A 23321-nucleotide genomic window follows, 5' to 3' on the forward strand; every position below is an offset into this window, starting at 1 on the left:
TATCAAGTTAGTTATAGTAATTACAGTTTTTAGTAACTTTTGGTCTCCTTGCAAAATTAAACAAACTTAATCTTAAATGTTAAGAAAACCTACACAACAACGGTTTCTAGAATTTTCCAAAAAGATTTAATCTAAATCTTCGCAACCTATTCTTTCCTCTGACATAGATAGCCTCATGTAACGAGCTATGTGACATAAAAAGATTTTTGATTACGATTTTTATATTTACATGCGTTATGAAGTAAAAATATGATTTAAACAGTGCTTAACCCCTACTGCGTTGAAGTAATGGGAACTTACCCTCATGATGTTGAAGGTGTGTCTGATAGAAGATGGTTCTGTCTTCGGGGTTTTATACTCCTTGATCTCAACAGAGATGTTTGAATGTTATATAACAGTACTTGATCGTCATGATGCCGGCTACTTACAAGAGTCCTTTCATTCAACACATCTGCATTTACTCTTGGTTAACTCACGCTTGTGATTGGTTGCAAAGCTACATGAATGCAAACTCAATTTGCATGTTTATTGTGTTTTATTTTATTATAATACATTATATAGTTTCCTTTTCGGCATTTGATCAGCTGTAGCTTTGACTATTAATGCAACTATACATTCCACTCCCATGTTAAATTTGTATCCAGCTTTGTAACCAAAATCGTCATAGTTGATGTGAGCCACCGACAGATTGTGCTGGTCTAAATTACTGATTTCTATCGAATACACGATCAAACTAATGGAAAGACTTATTGTGAGTTATAGCAACTGTTCTAACCCATCAACTTCGCCAGCAACAAAACATAAGGTAGAAAATAGAGTTTTGGTCCCTAGCGCATTCTGTGACTGTCTCAAACAACTACGTTCTTTTTTAACAAACAATTTGTTACAGATGGTCCATATAGATGGGATTGTCTACTTCAGTATCCAACTGAAGTATGGCTGTAGCCAACGTTTTATTGAATGATCATCGTTAAATTAGCCACTTCGAGATTATGCTACGCTCTAAAACTATATTACCTCTCTTCGTTTTTATTCCAGGGATAGTTTATGGGATATTAAAGATGATATTGTTTACAATGAGTTTACTTGTCGGTTTGGTTCGGTGTCCTCTACATTATATATAGTAGTATGTTTTCTGTGACTGAAGTTAGTAGTTTACATCAGCACACGCAGTCGAAGGCTTAATTCAACAATCTTCATTGTTATTTTTAAACTGGTGCAACGCTACAACTAAAGAATAGAAATAGTATGTATAGTTCCATCAGTAGCATAACTCTCACTCATACAATGTGTTCAGTCTTCTCATTTTCATATATCTAAGAAATAACAAGAAAACATTAAACTGCCTCTGGAACCATTAGTTTGTCCTTGATCTGGTATTATCAGCTTACAATTTACTTCTATAATGATAGTAGTTAAAGATTGATGAATAACCAAAATTAATACTGTAAGAAATACAGGTATGTCAATTCATGGTGGTAATGTATTTAGATTTTCATATGATTCCTATGGCGTTTGTTGATAAAACATGTCCGCAATTGACCCTCCAACACCATAAAACTAACATTACCAAAAATGAACTTTGAAACAAAGAAACAACTCCTATTTTAAAGCTTTTTTGTATAATTTAGCTTAGTATTGAAGTATAACAAGTATAATGTATAATTATTACAAAACTAGTCTGATCACCAAATAAGAGCTCATGGTTATTCAGATAAAGAAGGTGAGTTCCTAGATTTATTTTCTTATACTTGCATATTTCGTTAAAGGTTTTTTAAATTGATATTAGACTCTAGAGAACTGTAAAGTAAAGTTATTTTTGTCATTTTATTTTTCTCTCATGTACTGTATTATGTTTTAACCTAAAGTTAAAACAGTCTAAAAGTTAAATTCGTGTTTGTAGATAACTGCCATAAGGGCCTGGAGACTGAAATCTAAATTTCAATTTCACGCTTATTGAGTGATTTATATCTTAGAGGCTATTTGTTTGATAGGCAATTCACCTATTGGGTTTGATGATGATTGGAGTGTCCTTTCGATATCGATCACTACTTACCATCTTTCTTTATGTATTTGCCGTCTGAGTCAACAGTGTAAGTGTAAATATATTATTACAAGTGTCATTAGACGTATATTTCTTTTTTTGATTTCTTTCACCTATTTGTTAGCTTACCAAAAAGACCTAACTTAACTAAATGAATTTTACGAATTGTTTTACAATCCATTCTAATGTCCTTTTGCAAGTTTCAAAACATGCTGCTTAATCTCTGACGTTTATACCATCAGTCAACAACGAACTCTATTAGTTGTGTATGTTTAGTGAACAAGTAGACAAAAAAAACATACAATATTTCTTGTCTAAGTGTAAAAAGACTTTTCTTTGTCTTCATCTACAGTTTACAAAGTCCTCCAGGGGACGAAATATTGTGTGTTTTGGTTTATTTTTTGTGTTCTGTGGCAAACCTGTACTTATTCTAAGGTGAGTTAGCTTGTATCCCCCTTTATTCAACAATCCAAAATCCTAGCCTAAAGCCTTTCCTTGAACAAAACAAACCTTAAAGACCTAACCTTTCGCTTTCCCTCTTCCTTGTTGTATTTTTTTGTTATCATCCTTATTCCTCAAATCCTTATATGCAAATCTCGATTTCCATCTTTCCATAGTGAAATTATTGAAGATTTTCATTTGCAGGGGTTCGAAAATGTTTCTTTTCAGAACTCGTGTTCATCATTGGACAAGTGGTGGTTTCATAGTCAGGAAGGATAAAGTGTCTTGGTCCCCAAATATTTATAAAATAATTACGGGGTAAATTCATGTCGTGAAAAAGAAAGCTGCTGTTGTTTACTTGTTTATACTTTTAATTTTATTTTATTTACATGGTAAATTTGGTTATTAAATTTAGTAAGTTCATTTATTTCATCCTATACCAAAAAAATTTAGTCAAATAGTACTTTTACCTGTCCCGTATAGCAGCAAACCTAAATACTCGTTGGATCCAAAATAATTATTTAAATGGGCAATAGTTTTGTTTATGTTTTAGTACAAATTTAGTCAGGCAAATTGAAAATCACTTAGTCATGAGATTGAAAAGGTGAGGATTTTCTCTAAAGGTGAGGAAAATACCCACTCAAAAGTACAACCAGTAAAATATAACGAACTAAACTAATTTCTCAAAAAAGATTTTTCAGTTACTAAATTACCTTTACTTACTTTCCTTACCATTCCCATTACCCACACTACTTATTACTCTTACGTCTTTTCTCACACATTCATCACTTGTATTCGAATAAAACCACAAAAGTTTTCAAAACAAGAAGGCACATAGGAGAAAAAGTATAAAAAAGACATACAGTAAATTGAAATTATTTATTAAAATTACAATCGAGAAACAATTAAGTTGTAACCCCACTATCATTAATAACTACTAAGTATATATCATGCTTATATCTTAAGTTCATTTTCAAAATCACTTTGTTTACATGTTGTGTTGCAAGTTTTCAATTAATTCAAAAAAGTTATACTATATTATGCATTTAAAACATATATTTTACTCATAGTGACTTATTATGAAAACATATATCTGAAACATTTTAATATATATCGTTTATGATGTATGAATGCATTGGCATACTGAAATTTTAACAATGACTTATTTAATAGCTAAAGTTTTATCAACAACTAAGCTATTGTTTTATAAAGCAACTCTGCTCCCGGACTTCTGGAGTAGAGCTTTGGGAAGAAAATATTAATTGGTCCGTAATAAAAAGTACAATGCTTGTAGCTTTGTAGACTTTAACAATAGAAAATAATTTTAAACTTTAAAACAGTTATTCAAAATAGTTTAATTAGTTACTTTTTAAAACCACTTGACTTTGGATACAATGCATTCCATTTTGTTAAGCTAATTAATTATAGAAATAAAACTAAATTAGTAGAACTTAGTGGCTAACGTGCCATTAACAGAGCGTACTACTACTGATTTCTAATTTCAGTTGTAGCCTTTAACTTTTTAACTTAGACAAACTGAAAGATTGATTTTATTGTAGACTAGCAGAACATTTATAACATTTGACCAATCCAAGTACCAAAAAGTAACAAAGAAATAATGTTTACATTAGCTCACTTTACGAATGTCTTATTCAACTATTCTGTAGTTTATTTATTTTAAATGACCGAAAATAAATTTTTTAAATAAATTTTAAATAGCCGAAATTTTTGACATAGGTAGGATGTATTCACAATTATCCAAAAGATAATTGTAAGACAAAGAACATGTTTATCCTGAGAAAATACTACTGATTATAAAACATCGATTTTACCTATCTGCCAAACCACAGTTTTTGAAAAGTAAATTATCAGAAACGCATTTTCTTAACATATACCCTTTAGTTAAAGGAAATGGTACTAGTAAGATCAAATATTAAACCTATCCTACATGAACATTTACATGGAATACGAACGTACTACCCTGAACTACCTAGGAAATGTCCTAGATAAGGCTGTAATGACAGCCTCCCCGTCTAGTTGTAGGATATCCTGGGATGGTATCCCGTCTGGTCCGCGGTGTAGTCCACCACCTGGGTCCTCCCATCAGGCAGGTCCACGTAGTACCTTCCTCTGGTGGAGTCTCCGGTCCTGGACTCCTGGTGGCCGAACCTCGTCCCATAGTCGGGGGCCGACACGTCGTACTGGAACTGGTAGTTAGCTGGCTCCTAGAGTCGTAAAAGAATTATAATGAAGATGAATAAAAATTGTTTACAGTAGAGCTTTTAGTAAAAATATCTCCGAGACACAGAAAGTCTTCGCCTGAAAGAGCCTTACAAGAGCTTTAGTGGTTGAGAAACTATCTTCTAGAGAGAGCCGGGTCTATTATGATTCCTACCACAACCACTCTCAATTTGTTTTCTTTCTTTTGACTAATTACCTTTGGATACTGATATGAGGTATATTGAACAGTTGTAACCAATTATTTCTTTAAAAAGAACATGTTAAATGAGCCACTCTCACTGGAGTGAGTATGTTCCAGTCTATCCATTTTCCCCCAAAGCTTTCGTTATTATTATTGTTGATGTTACACAAAATATATTATAGTCTACCTAATGAGTATTATTTGTATACGTATAACAAGTTACCCTTTCCATCTTACATCGTTGGTACTAAACAGAAAGTAATATACATCAGCGCTCTCATTTAATGGCACAATACAACTACTTTATTTAAAACTTGTTACAACTTCAATGCGGTAATGGAATATATAACTTTATTTATAGCTATTTCAGATTTTTCCAGTATTGACTGGGTTTGTGGGAGTTACTATAGTTCGGCCGCTTAGAAAGCGACCTCCTCCAGCATTGGTTTAGCATTAGCGCGCAGGTCGTTTTCTAAGCGGCCGAACTATATATGTGTGATTTTTTTAGGTGCCCCTACTTTCCATATGAGTAGAGGCTCAAATTCCAAGTTTTAAAAATATCTTGATCGGTTAAGTTTGCAACAATTCTTTAAATAGCCTAGCTAATTGTCACTGAGAACTTTTCTTTGGATACCTACAGAGTATTCGTCGTCGTACCCTCCGCTACTGAAGCTGTTAGGTCTGTGCGGATACTGGCCTGACCCTTGACCAATCGTCACTGATGGTCGCCCAGGAGGATGTCCAGGGCTGGAATATGAATAACCTTGTGGAGCTCCGCAGACAACCGCGACCAGGAGTAAAAGGGGGAGGATTGTCTGCAAAATATGTACAAAACTTATTTAACATTTACCAACAATGTGTAGTTTATACTACGACTTACAATACTTGTACCGTTCCCTGTGTCAATACATTAAAATATAATTGAAGACGAAGGACTATTTACAAACAAGCGGTTCAGTAGCAGTGTTGTAGCATATACATGTATTTTTTATGAATAAGTGATTTTTTAAATTTTAGCTAAGGATAACTGAAGATGCCACTATAACAAAAATATTTTTTTATATTATTTTCCAAAATATTTTATGTTAAATTTTAATTATTATAATTGCAAATTACTTAGATAAGTACTAATTATTTCATCATCCAAAAGGTTTAAAATTAAATAAATAGTAATAAAGATAAATCACTATCAGTGGTGTATTGATTTAAGTTTATTTCAAAATCTTAACTGCGTTTTAAATTGTCTTACAAAACTTTACTAGTCATAGATGGGTGGTTTTAATAGTTTTACTAGTTGAAGGACGTGTATATAAGGGTCAATGGACCTATAAGAATGGCCTTGACTGTGGTTGAAGGTCTTTTAGGTAATTTGTTGAGTTATTCGTTTGTAAACATGAGGCTACAATCATTGTTTTACCTTGTGAAGTGTTTTAATAATACTTATAATACTTATTAGTCCAACATTAACTCAATTTATTTGCACTCATTTTTTTACAAAAGTGGATTTAAATTAACGTAATTTTTATGAACTTATAAACAATACCCGTATTGATAATTTTTTCTGTATGAATTATTGTATTTTTTGTATTTTGTGTTTTATTGTCCCTGTGTACCTTGTTGTCAAAATTTAAAACCCTAGTAGCTGATTGGGCTAAATAAAATATTATATTTTAATTTTATTTGTAAGAGTTTTTCAGTGAAACTTTAAGTGCCTAACTCTAAAGAGAAATTTGCAAAATCATTAATACACGAGAAATTAGTTGAACAAAAAAGAAAAATTAAGGTTTGCGCAGTGATAATGTTTAACCAAGTGCTTACCTTTAAATCTGAGGTTCACTGGTTTATGTCCAGATCGAAATCGATTATCGAACCAAATGCCGTGTAATGCTATTTAACATAAGTTTGACTTTAGGTATTACAAGACAAACGTTTGAATCTTTTCTTAAAAAAACGTAAACAATTTCAATAACTTAGAAAACTATACGTTTACTAACATCGATGTTATCGCTTAACAGAACAAAAGTACAATGTCCTACCTTGCTCATGGTGTCCTGACTGACTAAGATGGAGTTTTCTGACCTGTATATATGGGAGTACCAACACTCCAGATTACCTCAGCCGTCATCGATGTCCACTTGATAATTGTGCAAGGAGTTTCTAACAACAGGGTTGCCAACCGTGATCTCAGCTCTTGTAATCCCGGCCATTTAGCATTGATTATAAATGCATCACGTCGAAACCTATTGGCTGGAATCGCCTATGTAGCAGTAGAAGGTACAATCATAGACAAAAAGAATTATTCTTTTTGTCTATGGTGCAATCTACCACGGAGGATGTTAGTCCCAAATAGCGATTGATCGGACATCAAGAGCAACATAAAGTACTACTATTAATGCGAGGGTTGCCATTGGTAATGGATAATTTTCAATTGTCAATTATCAATTATCAATCATTGATAGGAGGACGCCACCTAGGTGCGTATTTTAACCCAAATATGAGTGAAGGATGAGTGTAGAATGGTGTGAGATGATCTGTGTAGCTTTGTTTCTGACTATGATCAGCTGTTTCATTAGCCAGGATCATTTATTTAAAGCTGGCATGATTAAAAAACAAGGCTAAAAGTTAAATCTGACATAAAGGTTGACTGTTAGAATCCCTCTTATTCAGGTCTGGTGAGCAACATATTATCTATGGCAAATCTTGGTGGGATATGCCATATAAAGAAAAGGTCCAGTTAAAATAAAAATGTGGACGAATCATCTAGTTTGCCGTGATGGGAGGATTCTTTCAAAGTTCAATTGTAACAACATAACCTACTAACGACTTTTTTGTGTAAATGGCAACAATAAACTACGAGAAGATTTTCATCATATGTGTTCCAATTTAAAAGTAAATTGAAAATAACTGTAGTATATTGTTAGACCTGACATGACGCTGGCCGTCACATAGCCTCCCAAGCAAGGAGACGTCTATGTAAGTCGAAGGCTTAACTCCGTCGAGCAATAGGAAAATTCACATTCATCACTGCAAAGGAAATATTATTTCTCATGCCTTAAAAAATGTGTTAGCAATCAATCAATTGATATTTTACATTTATGTATTGATATGTTAGACGAACAATAAGTCTAATTCGTTTAGATCATGGAAACTTCTTGTGTTTAAAAAGTGCCCTTTTTATTTTCAAAATTTAATACAGTAGCAATAGTTTTTATTTGAAGCTAAACCAGAACTTGTAAACCAAACGCTGTGCAAAATTAATTTCATCCTATACTCTTATATGAGAAATGTTTGCTTGTATGTTTGTATGCTTGTAGGCTTGCACAAACATCTCGAAAACTGATTCGAATAAGATTTCCTTCAAATGATGTAAATAATTTTTCTGGCCTTAAAACGTGTGCAGTTAAAACTACCAAAAAAACGTAATTGCTTAAAAATAATGAAATTTTAAGTAATTTTTTTTTTACATCGGACACACAAGCTGCCAACTAACCTTGTTAGTTAAACGAAATAACAAAGAAAAAGTAAACAAAAATACTTGTAGCATGTCTTTATAACAAGCCATCCAGTAAACTAGCAAATTACAAAATACAGTACAAAGTAAAAAAACATCAGGTGTTACTATTGAGCAAAGATTACACTGAAGATTAATCGATATAAGAGACAATAGTTCCGATCAAGAATGATTATTTTACTTGACTCTCTTCTTCGAAAACTTAATCCCCGCAGTACTGAGACAATCTTAAACAAAATTTTATTTAGCAATGAAATAAATGTCACTTATATTATATATATGTTATATAGATTAGAATCTTAACAAAAGTGTTTAATCAGCTGTTTCCACTGAAACTTAAATAATGAAAGCAAAATTAGGTGTAAATGAAGTGAGTTTCCTTTATATTGCTTATACAATGGAAATAAACTACTCCGAGCCATGGCTCGGTCCCCAGGTACTTCTAAAGTGGTGTGTTGTGTGTGTGTAGAGTACGTATAGAGGTTTGCTTCACAGGTGAGCTACGTTACACCAAGCTGGGAATGTTATTGCTCCTTTGCTTCTCTTTCTGCAACACGCACAAAGTTCATGATAGAAAGATGCATTTATCAACTGAAGGGGTAGAGGCTTCGTTTATTTATTCAAATCTAGGTAGGTTAAAATATTTAAAACTCTGTTAAAAAACGCAATTTACCACGGTGCAGTAATCGTAAATATTTGTTAAGATAATTTTTTTAATAAAATTTTTAAAACCCTTTTTCCCTAAATAAATGGTATTGGTTTAAAACTGCTGCATTTTTTAATTAGATTAACTGGAATATATTAATTTAAATTGTACTCTACTATTTTTACATAAATACCAAGGTATCTTTTAAGTATTGAGGATTGTAAAATGGAAAATCTGTATATGCTACACAAAAGAATTTGGAAATTAATTATATTCTTGATTTTCTCTTTATTCTCACTCATAAAAATAATTTACTGGAAATTGGTACTATGTTTATGTGACACCCTGTACATAAGTATAACCCAAGGGAGTATGTTTAATCTATGGTATAACTAATAACCTCATACTAATATCCTCAGGCCCACATCGGCCTTCTGAATGTGGGAACACAGTAGCTAGAGACTAGCCGCAGCCGAGGTTTCTGTTGACTAATTTTCCTCAATTTACGAGTCTTCATCGCCTAATGGTTCTACTTACACTAATGTCTTAATCTCTTCAATGCAACAGAGGTGCAGTGATCGTCTTGCTGGTAGTGTACGGGAACATGTAGGAGTACTAAACAAGGCTAAATCGTGTATCTTCGTCCTATTTTTATCTAATAAAAGTATCGGTTATTTCCGTAAGTTTCTCTAACATTTAACGAGGTATTGTGTTTCTTCAATAGTTTTTATCTTGATTTTTCGTGGTTATTGTTGGTTCGTTTATCGTATGCGTATACGAGTACGTTAAACCTTCATTGTATCATTGATTATACACAGATTATGTGTATAGTTCAGCTTCTTCGCAACCCAAATAAAGATGAACCAATAAATGAATAAAACGATCACTAGGGTTCTGGAGGAACAGTTTTATTATTTATGGTATGAGTTTTAGTGGGTGGAGGTTTCACAAATGAACGGAACGTTCTCCTCCAGAAGAATATCTTTTTTTTTTTTGTTTTCTGGATAGCTTGAAGGGCTCTAAGCCACCAATCACAGCATGGCCTATTCTAATACATAAAATTGGGCTTACGGAATTAGGTATTATTGTAGAAAATTATTGTTTATTGGTGGGATTTGTTCCCGGACTTCCATAAATCAGGTCCTGTACTTTGAACACCAAAATTCAGTCATTCTAGTCACATTTGTTGTTATTGTACGGATGTCAAAAACGTTATACTGTATGACGTGTAGTATCATTGGTAGAAACAACATCAATGATATTTATTGATTGCACTTGGTATTTAACGGCTTGTTGTCAGTTGCCAAGTCACATCAATTATCGATTTGTATTTTTTACGTAATTGTCCAAACGTATAAAAGAACATAGCGAACCATTTTGTCTCGTCATGTTCAATTTTGTTTCAATTGTAATTCATAACATTTGTTCTATAAAGGCCTATACTACTATTACAAGCTGTTTTATTTGGATGAACTTTACATAGAGATAGTTTCTGCTATTCATGTCTGAATACATTCATTACGGCGAATATGAAGTCGATCAGTTTAGTATAATCACGACTTAGTCAAAAACTGCCTTGTATTAAAGTAGTTGAATGTATACGATTGTCATTTCAAAGAGATTTCTAATGATTACTTGATTTGTTGATGCATTGAGTGGAAATTTTAATATTCTCTTATCCAAAGTAACTTACGAAATGCGTTGTTTTAAACCGAATAAATTTATTCTATTTTCTGTTCAAAAGATGTCTGGGACATTGGATGTTAATAAGATCAAGGTCCTGTTTTGTAAACAGGTATAAGCTTGTAATATAAGTATTTACCTGATATTAATAAATGATAATACTAGTATTGTGTTTCATAAACATATAAGCTTGTAAAACAAGTTATAAGTTTACTGCTCCAAAATAAATTACCTGTTATAATACTAGTGTTTACACAAATGATGTTTCAAAAAACAATAGAGATAATATTATAAATCTAAACGTTAGAGTAATATACTATAAGCCTTTTTTGACACATATAATTTTTACTTGTGTCATATATCATCTATTTAGATGTAGTAAAATATAAAAATATTAATTATTTTATCACTATAGAGATGCAATCAAACGGATCAAGTTATGAAGAAGACATAGAAGATCAAGAAAATTTAAACAAAGGATTTCTTACTTTCAAATTCAAGAAACTTACGAGTTTAATGAAAGGTTTAGGTTAAGTATGAAAATTTCAATATTATTTTGAATACAATAGAGCCTGTGTTACAACACTCGACGAATAGGAACCATGCATTAACACTTAAAGAACAATTACAAATTGCACTTCATTGGATTGGTAGTGGTGTACCATTGCATAGCTGATATGCATGGCGTGTCGAAAGGGACAGTTTGTCACGTTATAAAAAATGTTGTAAATTCAATTAATGCACACTTATTAATTGACACTTTTTGCTGGTCAGAAGATTTAGTATAAACAATCAATGCATTCAGGGGGTTCTCGTTTTGACTGTAAACAACATTAACATGTTACTGGTGTAGATACAGAAAATACAAATTAAGCTATCTTTTAATGAACACCACAAAGACCTGTTGATGAACATTAATAAATGTCTCTTTATTGTAAGTTTAAAAATGAAGTTGCTGATGTAAGACAAGAATGGGTCGACAACTGCACAACAGCTCATCTGCGTCTCAAAGCAAGAATACATAATCATTTTGGAGCCCCTAAACTTAATTATATAAATTGCTGGTGGTTTATTGAAATTTTAAATAAATAAAGACAAAACAAGCCACCAATTATTGTATTAGGAGTTGCCGATGCTAAATTGTTATGGATACTTTTGAAGAGGTTAAGTAGAGTGGTTAGATACGCCACTGAAGTGCTATTATCGTTATAAAAACCAAGACATTTTAAAGGAACGTTTTGTCCGTAACCCTTGAAAGCAGCGATTCTTAAATTTATTTAGCTCTTTAAACTTATTACACTTAATGTGGTAATCGATTCGCATACTATCCGCAGTACTATACTGATAATTAGACCAATTCTAATACCAAGGCAAAAATGTGGTTCGGATTCCACTATAGTAGTGTGGTAGGTCCTTTAGTTGCTATTAGCTGTATGGCCTATTAATTAACAGTGGTGTACCAAACTACAAGATCATGCCACTCATCCTACGCTCATCTCCATTCATACTTTGCTTAAAACACCCACTTTTTATCGTCGCCATTTCAATGAAAAGTATTAAAAGCATATTACTGCTTATACAATATCTATAATCAAATAAATATTACGTCTACGATGTACTGTAACAGAACTGAACAGATCGGTAGTCTGTGGTAACAATCAAGCATTAACAAATCCATAAACTATTTCTATAGAGTATAGGAAGAAAATGATAGTCTAAATTTACACAAAATGTTTATTTATAAAAATACAAAAATACTATGTACAGACTGGGAGCCACAGTGGCTAGATGGTAAACATGGTGAAGCGTATCCGTTACAGCTGCGAGGCTGGTTCTAGTACTGGTATCCTCCGTTCCCAGAGGGTCCTCTGCCGTAGCCGCCGCCGTTGTTGGCGGTGCCCTCGTACGTGATCTTGGGATGGTAGCCGTCCTGGTCCGCGGTGTACTCTACCAGCTGGGTACGACCGTCAGGTAGCAGCACGTAGTATTTGCCCTGAGCTACGTCACCCTGCCTTGCCTCCTGGTGACCGAACTTGACGTTGTACTCCGGAGCGTCGACGTCGTAGCGGAACTCGTAGTTGGCTGGCTCCTAGAGAAGAACAAAACACGTTACGAGAATACCATAGGTAGATACGGTTGTTTACACACATCTCTATGATTTTATTCGAAAGCAAAAAGACTTAAGTGGAAAGAGCTCCCCAACAGAGGAGGAGCTCACAAAAAGACTACTCTTTTTTACTACATAATTTACCTAAAGGATTGCGTAAGGCCCAAATCATTTGATACATCATTATTAAAAATATTTTTTTTAAAATTGTCTCTTGAATGGAAATTGTTGGAAACAAAAATTTGCTATAGGTACAGGTGTTTACAGTATTTATGTTTTTTAAGTATTTTACTGGTTGAGAAAAATGATCGTATACTCTAAATAAAAGTGCCCAAAACCAAAAAATAACTACTGACTTTAAGATATTTCTTTTTGGATAAGATTAGAGCTATTCAAAGTGGAAACTACATCGTGTGTAATTTAAGGTTGTGAGGCGAGCGGAGAGGGATGGGTGTTGAATTTATGATATGATTGCGTTGTTATTATTTCAAATCAACCTAGGTTATATCTATTAAAATGCCAATAATCAAGGATTGGTCCATTTTTGAGCCCTAAAAAGCCACTGGCACCTGGCAAAATCGAACCGGCGATCTTCTGACCAGGCAAGCACTAACTATATCCATTTTCAAGCTAGCAGATGAAGGCAAGAAAATCGCCTGGTATGAAATTTATGTACATTGGTGTTTGGCACAATTTTAACTCATACTGAACACATTTGTACATCCCTACATGATTCTCTGTAAATTGACAAAAGGTGTATTGTATGTGTTTATTGAGTTCAATTATATAAGAGTTCGAGATGCATAATTTTAAGTTCAGGTTGTGCTTTAGTATGAAATAATAGACAAAAAGTTAACAAAATTAAAACCCTTAAGGGTATAAATATCTTCAGCATTTAAGAAAATTATCTTTAACGGAATTTTTAGGTTCAATGTTTCAAAAAGATTTCTCAAAACTATCATACTTACTGAAGGACCCTCATCATATCCTCCTTTGTTGCCTCCATAACCACCTCCGGGAGCGCCATATTGGCTAGAGGGCGCTCCATAAGAGCTAGAAGGAGCCCCGTATGAGCTAGATGGGCCTCCGAAAGAGCTAGAAGGAGCCCCGTATGAGCTAGATGGGCCTCCGAAAGAGCTAGAACCACCGAAGGAGTTAGGAGCTCCGTATTGGTTAGAAGGCCTGGAGGGCCTGGGAGCACCGTAGGAGCTGGAAGGTCTTCCACCGCCGAAGCCACCGGAGGGAGCACCATACTGGCTGGAGGGAGCGCCGAAATTGCTAGAGGGAGCGCCATATTGACTTGAGGGAGCGCCGTACTGACTGCTGGGTGAACCTCCGAATGACGCTTCTGTCTGGAGGCCAGGGGGGAGATACTGGTTGTTTACCGGAGGTTCTGGTCGAGCCAGCGTCACGGCTGTCAGGGAAGCTATCACCAGAAGTACCTGAAACACATGGACATAAATGTAAAAGAATTGTGAAAATATTATTAGTTGCGTCACAAATTTATTACACAAGTAAAGTTTTAAGTTCTACAAACCTCTTGTGTTCTAAAATTCTAAAGGTTTCTATCAAAATAGCTTTCATTTAATTTTTATCTAGGAATGTAAAGCAACTTTGGTGAGTACCTGCGAGGAAAAGAATGAGTTTTCAGCTCCTCACAGAACTGGCACTTTTATTCAAACAATGAGATAAAACATGTTTTTTTTTCGCTTTTTGTAAAACAAACCACGTAAAATAAGTCAGTAGTATTATTTCATTTCCACTCCATGAATATTTCACTACTTATAATACTACCAAACCAATTTCTACTGAGCAATATACCGAATCAGATGCTGTGAACAAATTGTTAAAATTTGAATACTAACAATATTCTTCATTGACAATTGTGGCTACTATAAACATTCTACCACTATAGGTTGCTAGAACTGCTAGTACTGGCTGTAAGCATGGATTCCTTAAACATTTCATTTTCATCATTAATAAATACCAGCTGAAAATAATGGAAGGTAAATTCTGCCCAGTTTAAATAGAGACGCCGTTTGATCCTTCTCAATATTTTTATCTACAAAAACTATTTTAGTTGCATATAACGACCTAACTATAGACAATAGTCTGGCCTCTGTTATAACCAATCCAATCTTAAATCCTGATGCAAAATATAAGAGGGATTTATCAAAAAAGAACCGAAGTGGAGCACGCTTTAAACAGGTGTCAAACTTTATAGTAAGAGAAGTATAATTCTAACACAATTTTAACTTGGGATTTGAATGCCTACTTAATTCCACGGCCCAAAACACAGGACTCGGCGCATGCCCCGGAAACTAGTAGGGGAGACCTGAACGCGCGGACGTACCGATGGCGCTGCCCTTGTCCCCAGTGTCCGCTTATCCAACCCTACTGATTGAGCTGTCGTGTGCACAGTGACCCTGCTGCTACAGGCGGAGCTCCCGGGCCGTTACAGATACGTAACGCACTTGAGTGTTGAACTGTTGTGTGACCCTGCTGCTACAGGCGGAGCTCCCGGGCCGTTACAGATACGTAACGCACTTGAGTGTTGAACTGTTGCGTCACACCTGCACCTCTGATCCGCCCCTTCTCTTCCTCTTCTCACATACGTCCGTTGCACAATGCTCACGGACGATTGTTTAGTGCGATTACTCACGCTGATGCGTCGCGCTTCCACGATTATATCAGTGAGCGGGTGGTCTAGTTCTGGCTGCCGGACGTTGGACGAAACAAGAATGATTTTGACAATCAGTCAACAGAAACTCCAGGACAAATTGTGTGATTAGAAGAAACTGAATAAAGCCTATGAAGAAATATATTTACTAAATTCCTAAATAGTTTCTAGCGTCGGACCCTTTATTACAAAAAGATGTGTTCGACAATAATATAGGGATTTACTTAGGGAGCCAAAGCAAGTATATAATATAAATTACCGAATTAGGTTCTTTTTACAAATAATAAAACGATCACTTAATTGTGTATATATATATATATATATATAGGCACTTTGCATCAATGAATGAATTTTCCGGAAGGATGACATAAAATAATAATTAACAGGATTACAAGCAAATGCACTGGATGCCTAGTGCAGTGTGTCGGGCATCAACAGACCCAGATGCCATTGTCTAATTGAATGATGCTATCTAACAAAAAGGTCGACGTTATATAGTAACAAGACCAGGGTTAGAATTTTTCCATTTAAAACGTAAAAAATTCCACTGGTGTAAAAAAAAAATATAAAATAATAATAAGGATTAGATGGGAGAGGAATCGCGTAAAATAATGTAGTCAACACTACTTAATATAGGCTTGCAACAAATTTGAGTGGAGTAAAACTGTACTATTTATACAAGTTTTGCCTTATAAAACTGAATTAAATATTGACAAAAAGCCTTAAACCATTGGATATTTAAGACCACACAATCACAACTTTTGGGCTTCAAATAAAGTTAATTTATTTGGGATCGTTAGTTAAATATATACTAAATGTCCCTGTTTCAAATGTAATGAGACGAAAAAATCCAAAACCACCCACCATTATTAATATAATAATATTAATTTAAATAAAATATCTTTGTAGTAGAGATTACGCAATATAGTTATATGTTATTTGGTTGTAATTTAAGAGCGATTTCCTACGATTTTGTTCAAGATTTTCACTTTTCATTTTACTATTTTCCTAACAAATTCTTGAGCATGCACTTGTAACCCTAAATGAATCAGGATTGTTCTTTATATAATGTATCTTATTTTGGTCTAGAGTCCATAATTCACCTCAATTATAACCACAAAGCTGTAAAACCACAATGAGGATCATAGAGTTATTGCAGTGGCATTGGCACTGTTCTTCAACAATACAATTAGTAGGCTTGGTTTTTATGAGGGGACTAGAATCCTCGTTTTGAAGTACACACTGCTTGACAGTACTATGGCTATCGTTTCTGTTGTACCACATTCTAACATAAATTGTCAACTGCACAATAAAGCTGATAAAAACTAACCGTTTTGTGTTGGTAAGGTGTGTCATGTTTTTCGTATGTAATGTGTAACAAATACATATGATGAAAATGAACTAACACCGACCTCCCTATTATGAGAAAGAAATACTTTTGATATAAATTATTGGTGCTAGTCTTGAGTATGAAAATCAATTATTCTTAATTATCTTCAACGGGAAATGTTTTTTTTTTTACCACGATGTGGCAAACATTTGTTTCTTCAGTATTCAGTAATTTGAAGACAAAATAATACTACTGACTTTAGAACATTTTTATTTCCTCTTTTTTGGTACTTTCTCGTTACATAAATAAGGATATTCTTGTTCTAAACATTTTATATTAAATTTAAAATGTTACAGATGATTCTGTATTTTTTTATTATTCTCCAGCAAACTACTACGATGAAGCACTATGTCAAAAGTTGTTATGCAATTCCTCAATACGGGGCCTGGGGGTTAATCAAAAGATGTTTACAAAAAGAAGCTTACGAGTTTACATTTAAACCCTTTCAAATTAGAAATGACAAACTTTACCTCATTCATCTAACAACATTAAGCTTGCGTTGTCTATTGAAAAATGGTGCAATCTTTAATTTCTTATTGAAGGCCTAGTTGAGTTTTTTTTTATTTTGTTATTATTCGAATGGTTCTGTGTCAAATGAATTCAATGCATAAAAACATGTCTAAAAGTATTGGATTATTAAGTCTAAGGTAAAGTAAAATATGGTGAATATTTGATTGTATATTAATTTTTAGACTTTTATTTAAATTACTATAAAATTTGGTCTAATTTAATATCATACAAACAAATCGTTAATTACAGTATCTTTTAGTTTATATTAATTTAATTTCCTCTGTAAATAAGTGCTTTTTATATCCATTTATTTTGCATGGATTTCATAACAGTGACAGGCGTGTTTATAGTATTTCAGCGTAGGCCTATATCTTCAATTAGGGAGGTTTAAAATCTGATAAGTGATTAATACAATCAGTAAATTGTGAAAAAATCAACGAACAGATTTAAAGAACATTAAAGTCAAAACCAATAAAAGTTACACGGTTCTAACCCCTCATTATAGCTATATACACCATTAGCATCGTGCTTAATATTGAATAATTGAATTAGATTCCAGATTTGCAATAAGAGCTGGATGGTTTTAATTTGTTAGATATGTTTATGAACGTTAGTCAATAAGTAAAGCACAATTTTTTTAGCAAAATAAAGATAACCCGTTGGAGGTATAAATGTATGATAAACAACTGAGTCTAGTTAATCATAGGGGCTACAAAACTTGTGCAATCAGTTAACCTGAAGAATAGTTAAGTCCTAAACTGTAAAAGCTACATTTTATCATCCTAAACTGCAACAAATAATGTCTTTTAATTATACGTAGTACCTTTTACTATTATCCTATAGTCAAAGGTAGTACCTAAATTGTTAAGAGCTATTTATAGAAATGTGCAGTGCAAAATTTAGGTCTAATAATATAAGCTCGTAAAATACAATGTATATGACAGGGCCGATAAAAATCCATAGCTTACATGTTTTACAACCCGAAATATCTGCCAGTAGCTATCCAAAATGTTTTCAGCATCTTGGTTAGTAAAAAGAGTACAAAATTGAATGCGTTGAATTGAATTATATTGAAGGAGGAACAACTCATCATCAAAATCTACTATCGTTTAGTGATGGTTCGTGAGCATGAAAAACCAAGTTTTTGTCTAATAAATTAAATATCATCAGAGGTGTATAGCATTGCAAGTTGCTCTTTATGTTGTTTTATACAAAATTAAATTACTTTAACTAATTGTATTAATATTTAATTCGGTACAAATAAAACTTAAAAGTCATGAGATTTAATAAGCCTTAATATATCACCATCCAATGCCTATTAATGCATCTTAATTAGTAAGTATACGTTTATTTTGTGTTCTGGATATAAAATATTGAGAAACTTATAAAACTCGAAGGTAAGCGATCAAGGTTTTAAAAAAATAGGTGGTAAAAATGCAATTAATGTAAAGAAGATTCAAGACAAGACCGATAAAAACTATAAATTTTTAACAACCCCAAAAATAACGTAAACGTATTTTAGGCAACGTAGTAAACAATTATTAAATGTTGATAAATTTAATTAAAACGATAGTAAAAATTCAAAATAGTATTTCTTTTGAAAATTCTTAATCCAAATCAACTAAATCTTATAGTTTTATAATAATTGATCCTACTACAGACAGTCCTACCTTGGCCATGTCGAGGGGTGGGTGTGCCTATGATGAACTGATAGCAAGAGGTCGCTTATATACAACTGACTGATAACAATTCCCTGCCTCCCCCGTGACGTCAGGGGGGACGGTACCTTCACTACCCCCTCCCTTGCCCCCCCCTGGCCCCCCAGAAGATGGGAAGCTCCAGTATTGTTACTGTTCCAAGGATCGTAGATTGCTCCGTTTATCTTCCATTCGTGTCACCATAATCATATCAAGGTTGTCGGGGATCCATACCGGTCTGAGACGTTGGTACCACAATCTGAGTCTGAAACGCTTATTGTGTATTGTATATTGTTTATTTCTAATAAATAAATTCATTTGCATTAACAATTCTAATTGTCCAAAGAATTTGGTGTCTGCATAGACAAATGTTATGCATTGGAATTGGAATGAGTATACTGTGTCTGGGTAGCTGAATGGTTATATTACTAGACTGAAAATCAGACGCTTTCAAGTTCGGTCCTTACAAAGGTGGGCTTTTATTGGTTCTTAACCGGGACCAGGTGTTTTATCATGTATAGCTAAGGACCGGCTAATCTTAGTCAGTAAGAAGGCTACAAAGTTATTCAATTCCACACTAAACCAGCATACTGATAAAGCGCATAATACCAAAAGTATAATGATAATGAGTATTGCTGTTGTTTTAAGAAAACCCAATTTGATAATAATAGTTTTAAATACCCAATCAAATCATGTACCTATTTACACAAATCTTGTTTGTTTGTTTACATAAAAAAATAAAAGTTGTGTAGGGAATGTGGACCCTAAGAATGAATGATAAGGTAATAAACAAATCGAGTTATAAAATTTCAACTAATTGTTTTCGTTGATGTAATTGTTTAGCATAACTGTATTTAAAGGTTTCTGTGCAAACATTACTGATGTTGACATGAATTATTGTTAAATCATTGACTACATATATCTAAAGGTAGGTATACATAGTAAATGGTTAAAGTAACGAACGATTGATGTAAATGTATATTGTTTTTAATAATAATAACTTTGTTTGATTCTTACTATGAAAATACAGTCAGCATACAACATCATCATACAGTCATCAGTATTCATCATACAGTATAAGTCTAATGGTGTCAAATTTGGATATTATTTAAAACAAACAAATTATTGCAATTACTCTTTATGTTTTCTTAAACCAAAATGAAAGTATATAAACAATTACCTAAAACTATTTTTATTTCGTCTTTCAATGTAAACTCTTTTCCCAACTTTAACTTTTTGATGATGTGAGATTCAATACACAAGGAATTAATCGTTATGTTATATGGCATCTATGTGAAAAGTGATGGTGCAAAAATATAGCCTTGTAACATTCCCAACTCCTTAACTGTTATGCTAATCCAAGTAGACAGTTCTTCTCAAACATTTTGTACTGAAAGCTTTTTTAATCTGTTGTTTTATCTCAAGTTGTCATGATGGCTAATGGAGTGGAAAGTCACAATTACTTAATTGAATTGTATGACGTCATTTAAACATTGTATTTACAATACTATGAGTTTTGATGTTAAGTGTTTCTTTTAACTGTGATCCGAATTTCAGGGCAACTTTTTATCGATGGATTCTTTTTTTACCAGCTAATATAAATATAATTTTATATAGCATTTCAGTCTACAAAATAACTATATTCAAACTGGAAAACGTGCATGAGCCGTTGTATTTAAATATAAATTGAAACCAAAAACATAAGCAACAAATTATAAGTATTGAGTTATTTGAAATTGATCATTCTAGTTTAAAATTGTCCAACTTTTCATGGAAAACTACTGTACAATAAAATCGATTCTATTAAAAATCATGTTGAGATCCATACGGTACGTCTCACAGCCTGTCTGTATTTTCACGTAGCCTATCTATATTATACAGGTGGTTTTGAAATTTACAATTAGTACTTTACTCATTAAGTATAACATGAGTGAACAAGTGCCAGTTCACATATAAATTTAAATTTAAGAACAAATTGTTTTAATTATAAGGGCGTGTGCTTATTCTATTGCATAGCATGTAAAAGAAAACACTGTTGATTTAACTAATTTTATTTATGCAAGTAAACCTTATTCATTCTACACATATTACAAACAAGCCAATTTTTTTGTACAAAACATTATAAAACCTAGCATTATATTCCTTGTATATGTACATCTGTCTTTGTAACCCGTTGAATGGAATCTGAAAGCAGTTAACGTGTTTATTGCGCAATTTAAAACTTGTTATCCAAAATAATACAACTCCTCTCATGACATGCTTCCAGTAGTTCCAATTTCAGAGGTGATTTATTTCTTTCACAATCACGTCGCAAGCTTCATTATATTTTCAGCTGTTTCCCAACCAGAATAAATCACTTTAATCGAATGAAGATGAACCGATCCACCAGAAGATGCCTGGGTGAAGCTAGTTGTCAGTTTGGAATACTGTTTAATATTATTCTATCGCTATTTTGTTGGTTTTATTTGTGGATGGTCTACATGAAGTTGAAGAGTACGTATTTGTAATGCAAAGGCGAGTGGAGAATGAGGATTGCACAAATTATATGATCTCTTTGTTACTGATTAAAATCAGCTGGTCTAGCCAAGACCTTTTATTAAAAGCCCTACGATCAACAACTTAGACTACTGTAGTTTCCATCCATCAAAAAGCTAAATACTTTTCCCAGGATCACAGACGAACTTCTGATTGCTGGTGACTGTATAGGAGAGTTCCAGTTGGAGACGATCCTCAAATTTAGAGAAACTTCTCCTTACTTGAGGTATCAAAATTATCAGGATTTAGGTGAACTCACAACCTACTATAGTCACCTTGTCACTGCATTGTCACATTATTAGTCTTCACTGGATTAGAACCTTGTGGCAGTACAGTTCAGTTCTCTAACTACTGGACCAGCGCAACAATGTAATGTGTACTAGATAACACTAGTTAGGTGTGCGACTGTGTAGCAGTGGGTGGTAGTTAAACAAACAAGTGTCTCAGTCAGTGTGTTACACGTTATACTTGTGGGGACTTGCTAGTGCAATTAGCAGAACATCTGGGGTCTGCAGATCAATTAGGCGGGGTCTCAGAGTTACTAAATACCTCACATTGTTTGTCGATGTCCACCAACCCACCAACTCATTACGTTAACGGAGCTTTAATTGTGAGAAGTTGGTAATACGATTAAATGTCTACTCAGAGAAAGAGCGATAAGACATAGTATACTGTCTGTACCTCTTACAAAAGATAGTTTCAGAATATATTAAACAATCATTAGAAATGTGTTACTTTTAAGGAACAACTAAAGACAATTTTGAGGTTATGTATTGTCCTGTAAAGTTTGTGTGCTTTAATATTTGCTAATATTTAATGTTGTGTTTCAAACTTTACATACATTCTGACCAAATACACCCATCTTTGTAAACTGCTTTTAAATTTTACTAACATGGACATTATATAATGTGTTTAGTCTGACTATTATTTCTTCTAACCTTAGGTAAGGGTAATCCAGGAATATCGTAATTACAATGAATATATGTTCTTCAATTCACAAAATTGTAAGAACTTCAAACTACTGAATGATTCTATGTTCTGTTGGATTGAAAACTACTATAAGATTAACCCAGCACAAAAGTTTATCAACTGAAAATCAACCGAGTTGCAATTTTGAAATTCTAATTGTTACAAGATCAAATTAGAATAAGAAAGTAAAATCGGAGGAATAAAATCGTTTGGGAAACACAGATTTAAATATCGTAGCAGGCCGTAAATTGAGCGAATCTGAATTTCAGATCGTACGATGTTGTGTCGTGAGCCGAACCAGAGCAATGTCCTTACACTCGAAATACGACGTTAAGCCAAGCACTGCATTCCGTTCATTACAGAGGGAAGTGAGGAAACGATTTCGCAACACTTCTTATTATTTAAGAGATTATTGTGGTGTTTACCCACAGGGTTGATAAAAGAAACAGTTTTCATGACGTTTTGGGATCTGGAATTCGATGCCGTTCGCAAGTGAGCAAAGTACCTAAAGTATAACAAGATTAGCACAGAAATCGGGATAAAACCCACACAGGGGACTTTATAGTAGTCTACAAAAATAAATTACTATCAAGCTAAGAATCTTCTACGCGAACTTTTTTTGTTTGATAACACCAGTTATTGCTACTTCGGATTTTAGTAGAGTAGTGCAGCACTTTCTTACACGT

At 33.4% G+C, this 23321-nt stretch overlaps 1 protein-coding gene across 1 annotated transcript in view; it reads right to left on the bottom strand.

The window, feature by feature from the left end:
• Positions 1 to 19161, bottom strand: part of LOC128999526 (collagen alpha-2(I) chain-like) — a 62585-nt gene extending 43424 nt beyond the window's left edge. Inside the window, exons 1-7 of the mRNA XM_054426093.1 lie at positions 19105 to 19161; positions 13823 to 14296; positions 12589 to 12836; positions 6944 to 6986; positions 5546 to 5722; positions 4576 to 4710; positions 301 to 366 (exon numbers count right to left, since the gene is read on the bottom strand). Of these exons, the coding sequence (XP_054282068.1) occupies positions 301 to 366; positions 4576 to 4710; positions 5546 to 5722; positions 6944 to 6986; positions 12589 to 12836; positions 13823 to 14296; positions 19105 to 19113 (1152 nt within the window). The 5' untranslated portion in view covers positions 19114 to 19161. The remainder of the gene's footprint in view (positions 1 to 300; positions 367 to 4575; positions 4711 to 5545; positions 5723 to 6943; positions 6987 to 12588; positions 12837 to 13822; positions 14297 to 19104) is intronic.
• Between the last annotated feature and the right edge of the window lie 4160 nt (positions 19162 to 23321).

The sequence above is a fragment of the Macrosteles quadrilineatus genome, unplaced genomic scaffold (assembly GCF_028750875.1).
Source record: "Macrosteles quadrilineatus isolate MER2022 unplaced genomic scaffold, UCM_ALF_1.0 Scaffold_8__2_contigs__length_117827958, whole genome shotgun sequence".
Lineage (NCBI taxonomy): Eukaryota > Metazoa > Arthropoda > Insecta > Hemiptera > Cicadellidae > Macrosteles > Macrosteles quadrilineatus.